This window comes from Nicotiana attenuata, unplaced genomic scaffold (genome assembly GCF_001879085.1).
Source record: "Nicotiana attenuata strain UT unplaced genomic scaffold, NIATTr2, whole genome shotgun sequence".
Lineage (NCBI taxonomy): Eukaryota > Viridiplantae > Streptophyta > Magnoliopsida > Solanales > Solanaceae > Nicotiana > Nicotiana attenuata.
In genome coordinates, this window is record NW_017670710.1 from 24,129 (window position 1) to 31,942 (window position 7,814).

The 7,814-nt window shown below is 42.8% G+C and overlaps 1 protein-coding gene across 1 annotated transcript; it reads right to left on the reverse strand.

Moving 5' to 3' along the window:
• Positions 1–2,521: 2,521 nt before the first annotated feature.
• On the reverse strand, positions 2,522–3,787 carry LOC109242530. The gene is made up of 2 exons (XM_019409383.1): positions 3,036–3,787; positions 2,522–2,951 (listed from the first exon to the last, which is right to left on the reverse strand). Exons 1-2 carry the CDS (start codon positions 3,785–3,787, stop codon positions 2,522–2,524), a joined length of 1,182 nt encoding a protein of 393 aa, XP_019264928.1.
• Between the last annotated feature and the right edge of the window lie 4,027 nt (positions 3,788–7,814).

Sequence of the window (7,814 nt, forward strand, 5' to 3'; positions counted from 1 at the left end):
TTGAAGTTTGCAGCTCCATCGAAGAGCATTCTCTAACCATCATATGCTTCGGTGATATCTTCTCTTACACATGATACCTCCTCATCGAGAAAATACGTTTTCAATGGTTCGTATTTTTCTTCTACGGGATTTTCTGCCAGATGATCTGCCAATGCTTGCCCTTTGACTGCCTTCTGAGTTACATAGACTATGTCGAACTCACTCAGCAATATCTGCCACTTTGCTAACTTACCCGTAGGCATGGGTTTCTGGAAGATGTATTTCAGCGGGTCCATCCTTGATATGAGATATGTGGTGTATGCACAGAAATAATGCCCCAACTTTTGAGCTATCCATGTCAAAGCGTAGCAGGTGCGCTCCAGCAAAGAGTGTCGGGCTTCGTAAGGTGTGAATTTCTTGCTCAGATAATATATTGCCTGCTCCTTTCTTTCAGTCTCATCATATTATCCCAGAACACAACCGAAAGCCCCGTCCAAAACGGGCAAGTAAAGCAACAGAGGTCTTCCTGGTTCTGGTGGGACTAGAACATGTGGTTTAGATAAATACTCCTTAATTTTGTCGAAGTCTTTCTGGCATTCTTCAGTCCATCCTGCTGCAGCATCTTTTTCAACATCCTGAATATCGGCTCACATATCACGGTTGATTGTGCTATGAAGCGGCTGATGTAGTTGAGACGCCCTAAAAAGCTCATCACATCTTTCTTGTTATTCGAAAGTGTCAAGTCCTGGAGATTTGACCTTTGACGGGTCTAATTCAATCCCTCGGCTACTGACGATGAATCCTAATAATTTTCCAGTAGGGACTCCGAAGGCGCACTTTGCAGGATTCAATTTCAGATTGTACCTTCGTAGCCGATCAAATAATTTCCTCAAGTCTGCTATGTGATCTGTGCTTCTTTTGGATTTGATGATGATGTCATCTGCATACACCTCTATTTCCTTATGTATCATGTCGTGGAAAATGGTTGTCATGGCTCTCGTGTAGGTGGTTCCAGCATTCTTCAAACCAAACGGCATTATTTCATAGCAGTACATTCCCCATGTTGTTATAAAGGCTATCTTTTCGGCATCCTCCTCATCCATCCAGATCTGATGATACCCTGCGAACCTATCCACAAAGGACTGGAGTTCATGTTTGGCACAGTTGTCGATCAGTATGTGTATATTGGGCAAAGGGAAATCATCTTTGGGAGTCGCCCTGTTTAAATCTCAGTAATCAACACATACTCTAACTTTTCTATCTTTCTTTAGAAGCGGCACGATGTTGGCCAACCAAGTCGGCAACCACCCTAAAAACCCCGCATTTGATTTTCTTGGTGGCCTCGTCTTTTATCTTCAAACTCATATCCAGCTTGAATTTTCTGAGCTTTTGCTTTACCGGTGGACACATGGGATTGGTAGGTAGATTGTGAGCCACTATGGATGTGCTCAAACCAGTCATATCGCCGTATGACCATGCAAAGATATCTTCATACTCTTTTTAGGAATCTGACATACTCTTCCTTCTCTGACGATGACAGGTGAATGCTTACGCGTGTTTCCTTGATCGTTTCAGAATCCCCGAAATTGACTGTCTCAGTTTCGTCCAAATTTGACTTAGGATTGTTTTCAAAGTTCTCCACTTCTCTGACGATCTCCTCAGGTATTATATCATCCTCCAAATCACTATCCTTATATTGCGTTGTCTCATTACATGTCACAGTCGTTGGTTCATCAGTATAGGTAATAATAATGCTTTAAAGATAAAATGTAAAGAATAATAATAAATACGCAAAATAGCAATGCATTATTAAAATCTTGAAAATGTCAACAAGTACAACTCGATGACTCGAGCAATTATTTCAAAACAAAATACGTTCAAAACAAAATACTGAAAATGTCTTAGATGCTCAAACTATTTTTTAAAACCATTGATGTCAAATTGCCTAGCTACCCAGGAACTCGACGGGCCCGGGATGGTGCAGCAGTCCAGTTCTTGAGAACAACTCCCTTTTCAACGGTCTGAATAGTAAGGTCTTCCTCCTCGTCCTCCTCAACTATCGCACTGCAACCCATTTCTTCGTCATCTAGAAACAGCTTCCTTATGCCAGCTAAGGCTTCATATTCCTCAGACTCCTACTTCATGTCAGCTTGATGAAATGTTTGGTGCTAATATGGTACCAGTTGTTCCAGCGGATAATAAGGACCACGCTATGGTGGCGACAATTCCTAGTACTATTGCTATGCATATTCATACCCAAGCCCGAAAGTTGTACCATGATGCTTCGGTTGCACTGGTTTGGTGATCCCCTAGAGGTTTTTGCCGAGAAATTTTCCAGGTTCATACCCTATCCATACCAGTATCCTTTCTATCTTGTTGCTCCACCATTTGTCCTTTTCAATTGCGTTGACGCGCTCGATGCGATGGTATGTTTCTCCGCCCATCTTCTTCCTGTTCTCGATGACTGGAATGGTCTGATTGGTGTAGATGGGATTACTTCCATCTCCATGGATGATTACCTCCTGATGGATCCATTCAAATTTCACAGCTTGATGCAGAGTAGAAGCGAAGCCACTACCCCAGCGGCATGTATCCAGGGCTGCCCCAACAATAAGTTATAGGTAGCATATATATCCAGCACTTGGAACTCAACATCAAACCAGGTAGGACCCATCTGTAGGCTGAGGTTGATTTCTCTGTTGATGGCTCTTTGAGATCCATCAAACTTCTTCACATTCATGCTTCTCGCTCGTATCTTGTACATGCCTTTACCTAGTCTCTTCAGAGTAGTTAATGGGCACATATGAGACTTGAACCCATGTATCAGGACCCTGGCTATGAACTTGTCCTCAAATTGCACTGTGATGTGTAGTGCCCTGTTGTGACTTAGTCCCTCTGGTGGCAACTCGTCTTCATGAAAGGTAATTTTGTGACTTTCCAGTACATGTCCGACCATGTTGGCCATCTCCCCACTAGTGATGTTGGTGGGTACATAAGCTTCACTCAGCACTTTTATCAAGGTATTCCTGTGTGTCTCAAAGTTTTGTAGTAGTGACAAGATAGATATCTGAGCGGGAGTTTTGTTCAAATGGTCAGCCACAGAGTATTCTCTCGCTTGTACTTTTCTCCAAAGGTCATCAGGGCCTGTCTCAACAACAGGCAGATTAGATGCAGCTTCCTTGCTTGTTCCTCCCAAATGCTCAGGTGTATAAATTCTTCTAGTTCTAGTCATGCCTTGTGTCACATCTGTTTCCTCCATTTTTGCTTTTCCTTTGCTCCTTGCTTTCGCAACATAATCCCATGGTATAGCATCAGACTTGTAAGATGGCGTGAGAGCTACCATTACAGTGAAGGGTGTGGCTACCTTCACTTCAAACGGTGCTGGTGCGGTTACCTCAACTTCAAGCGGTGCTTGGATTTGTACCATAACGAGTGTGAGGGTGACTAGAGATGTTCTAGGATTATCCCCCTCCCGAATGAGTCCAATTGACCCCTTCGGGTCCCATTCCTCGTCAGCCTCTATCACATTTACTCCCTCACCTCTGTGATCCAGGAGAGGATTGTTACGAACATTTGGTGTAGCTTTCTTTGCCTGTATGACTTTAGTGTCGATAAATGTCTGAATCTTGTTCTTCAGCGTGCGGCACTCATCAATGGTATGGCGCTTCATGCCTGAGTGATAGGAACATGTCTTGTTTGGGTTAATCCATTGAGAATAGTTTTCCATAGCAACGGCGGGAATGGGAGTGACATAACCAGCAGCCTTCAGTCTTTCATACAGTTGGTCTATGGGTTCAGTAATTGGCATGTATTATCTGGGTGGTCTACGGTCGAAGCTTGGTCTTGGTTTTTGGTAATTTTCGCGGGCGAGTGGTGGTGAGTTATAATATGCGGGTTGAGTGTTATAGGCGTAGTAGGTGGTAGCAGGTTGTTGGTATCTCGCGGGTGAAGGCTGGTATGTGGGTGGAGGTGTTTTGGTATGTGAGAGGAGACTTTGGACCTTGGGCTACCATCACAGGACCTACCTCTTTCTTCTTTGAGATACCTCCTGATTGCAAGGCTTTATTCATGGACTGTAGTGCTTCAAAATTTGTCACCATTCCACTCTTAATCCTTTCTTCTATTCTTTTTCCCAACTTGATAATGTCAGAGAATTTATGGTTTTCAATAACCATCAGCCTTTCTTAGTACTGCGGGTCTTGGGCTCTATCGAAGAACTTATTCATTTGTTCTTCTTCAAGTGCTGGCCTTACTTTCGCAGCTTCAGATCTCCACCGAGTAGCATACTCACGGAAAGTTTCTGTTGGTTTCTTCTTGAGATTCTAAATGTAGAAAACGTCTGGTACGTTTTCTGTGTTGAACCTGAATCTGTCCATGAAATCTGACGCCATGCTCACCCAATTAACCCACTTCTTCGGGTTATGACTGATGTACCAAGACAAAGCATCTCCTGTGAGGCTTCTCATGAAAAGCTTCATATTGATTCATTCATCTTTTCCCACTCTTACAAGTTTGTCACAATATGTCCTTAAATGTACCTTCGGGTCACCAATTCCATCGAATATTTCGAACATGGGAGGTTTGTAACCCTCCGGCAGTTCCATATCTGGTTGAATGCACAAGTCCTCATAGTTCAATCCTTCAATGCCCATACTACCTTCGACACTCTGAACTCTGCCAGTGAGCTTCTTGAGTTCTTCCGCCATGTTCTTGATGAGCAGGTATTTCTCGGTTGATTCCGATATATATAGGGTTTGTTGTGGGGTGTGGGGTAAAGTTTCTGCTTATATCGGATTGCTTAGATGAACTTCGGGAATCTAGGCGTAAGGGTGGTCATTGGTTGAGTTTTGGGGATCAGGAGTAGGTTGTGGTGCATTATGGGGAGTGTGATAAGTGGTGGCTTGTGGGTATTGAGTTAGATGATGATGGTGTTGTTGAGGAGTAGATACCGGTGGAGGGTTATGGTTATGGAGAGGCGTGGGGTATTGATGTGGTGTAGGAGGATTTGGCGGTGGATTTTTGTTCTGTGTGTTTTGGGGTGGTACTGGGTTTGGGTAATTCGATTTTGTTGGTTAATATCAGGGACGTTTAGGGTGAGAGAAAGGTTTGCCAAGTTCCTTACATGCTCAAGTTCTCCTTGTAGCTCCAGGATTTTCTATTCCAGGCTAAGACCAATTCGTTCTGTGCCGGAGTACTTCGACCATCTGAAGTTTCAACGTTTTCTGTCATAGTAGCGTTATCTTTTCTAATACCGCTCAAATCATCCATTTTTCCTTTCTCTTTGCTTCTGACTTTAGGATCACATGGTTGAGGAGGAGGTGGAGGACCTCTGGATCTAGTGTGATATGCTGACGATGCCAGAATGCATGAACCAACCTTGGGGAATGGGAATAATTAAAAGAAAGAAAAAGCTAAAGGTAACCAAGTCACTAAGGGATATTGAAAGAATCCTTGCTATATTAAACATGTTTTGCAAAATCATGTAATAAATTCGCGTCCTAATTTGGGTGACCTCATTGTGCCCGAGGTAGGCCTAAGCGACACATAGACTTGGATAAAATTGATGCCAATATTTGGGTCATTTCATCAATGGGAAAATGGGTTAAACCCTTCCTAAATCGACAATAATGATAAAGTTACTAATGTCATTTAGCCTTATTACAATCGAAATCTAAAACTAAGCTAGAAAGCAGTAAAGAACATCATTTGTTAATCTACTCGGTCCCAGAAGGACCTTCCCTGTGCTTGGCTCTCTTGACTCCATCAATCGGGTTCCCCAGGTCGCGCATATCCAACATTAGGTAAGCCTTTACTAGATGCCCTCCTTCACTACCATCCGTGTTTTGACAATTTGAAAGCCTCTTTCTCATCTTCCCCTCAAGCTCCATCAACCCTTGTTTCAAATATTCCAATCTCTCTGTCGACTTAGTGGCAATTTCCCTCCATTCGTTGATTGCTTCATATCCACTTTTTGTTGTTCCAGATGCCTAGATTCAGACTCAAAGACCCTTTTGCGTAACCTCCTATACTTGACTACGCTTCAGCATCATCATCTATGATCCTATTTTTTAGATTAAATCATGGCTTGACGTCTCCTATTGTATCTTCCACCAGCCATGATAGGTAGAAGTACACATCACCGGCATGATATTCTGTCTGGCTCAATAGTTTCTTTTCCCACAATCACTTTCTGGTTCCACATATGATGTGCCTGGAACTTGAATGGAATGGCATCCCTGTTAAAATTTGCTTTGTACTGGACCATGTTGGAAACCCAGGTATAACCAGTTTTCTTCTCGCTTGTCTCATTACCCTTATAGGAGCATAAATATAGATACCCCTAAACCCGATCAGTACTAGATGAGTAGACTCTCTTGACCTACTAATGAACTCACTGCTAGGAAACCATTCAAACATCCAATGTACCTGCTCGTCTGTCAGATTGCTGAAGAAACGCACCCAACTTACAGCATTTCCAGGTTGTGCAAACCTGTCTGGAATGAATGTCATTTTCATTGGGTGATGGTAAGCTATGTAGTCATTCACCGGTCGTCGCAGAAGCTCTTGGCGATATTCTCCTCTCTTAAAGTGTTCCAATAACCAGACTTGTAGTAACAGATTACAACCTTCGAAGTGTCCAAATCCCTGCTTTCACCGAACGAGAGTGCGGTACATTTCAGCTAAGATCATGGGGATGATGGTATAAGTCTTTCCCTCGATGCCTTCCATCAATGTTCTGGCGACCATGGCTAGGCGAGTATGAATCCTTCCTTTTATTGGAAATATCAACAGCCCCAAGAAGTAGACGATAAACACATAAACTCGACGGTGCGTCCAACCCAAAGAAGTAATGGCGATTTCTTCATGATGAACATGATATGACTTACTGCACCCGTAACGCTCATAAAGAAATTCAAATGGGATGTATGACTTCCTCAAACAAAGCAACTCATTATTTTTCTTGAAACCTAGAATTTTTAGAAAACCGTGAGGGGTGCGATCCTATGGCACTAATAATCCTGGACTATCCCACGGCAACTTAGTGAAGCCTCCTATTTCTTCTAGGAGAGGAGTCATTTTTATGTCACCAAAGCAGAAGACGGCCCTTCTCTCATCCCAAAACATGGTAGCGGCCTCGATCAATGCCCTATTAGGTCGGATGTCTAGCAAAGATGGCAAATTACCAAGGACCCTTCTCACATGATTCTTGTTGCAAGGCGCGAGGGTTTTCCACCAATCAAGTAGCATAGGTGGAATGTTTTGGACCATGCCGTACATGGGGACTTCGTGCTTCATTTTCTGTAAAACAAATAGAGTTAGCCCTTTCCCCCTCCAGATTCGACCACTTACACAATAATGATCAACATATTGGCATATTTTCTCCAAGTAATGCATATAACATGGTAGTGTCCCTTGGGATTGTGGAAATCCCGTCGGACATTGGATAAGGCATATCTTAGCCGGCTATTACGTTAACAATGTCACAAGTCATAGGTTTAACATGATGCATGTACATTTGATGTTGGCGTAAGGTTTCTAGAATGGTCTAAGCTGGTACTCTCAAGTGGACAATTTGAAAGGGAAAGATACGGGACCGTCGACTGCACCACTGATCGACTAGTCTACCGCAAATAAGCCTTTTCGATTAAAAAGGGTAATTTTGGAAGAGCGCTACACTCATCAAGCACCGATATGTTTATAATTGGCACGAGTGGGGTATGATGTGGAGCATGCTTTATGCAGAGATAATAACACGTTGCAAAGTATTTACATGATAAATATGTAAAAGCAGTAAATACAGTAATAAGGTAAAACATGAAAAAAGAAAGACAAAG

Coding starts and splice junctions, on each gene's coding strand:
- LOC109242530 (XM_019409383.1), bottom strand. CDS start 3,787: ATGCCAATTACTGAACCCATAGACCAACTGTATGAAAGACTGAAGGCT. Junction 2,952..3,035: donor CCCGCTCAGATATCTATCTT/GTCACTACTACA, acceptor CAACATCACTAG/TGGGGAGATGGCCAACATGG.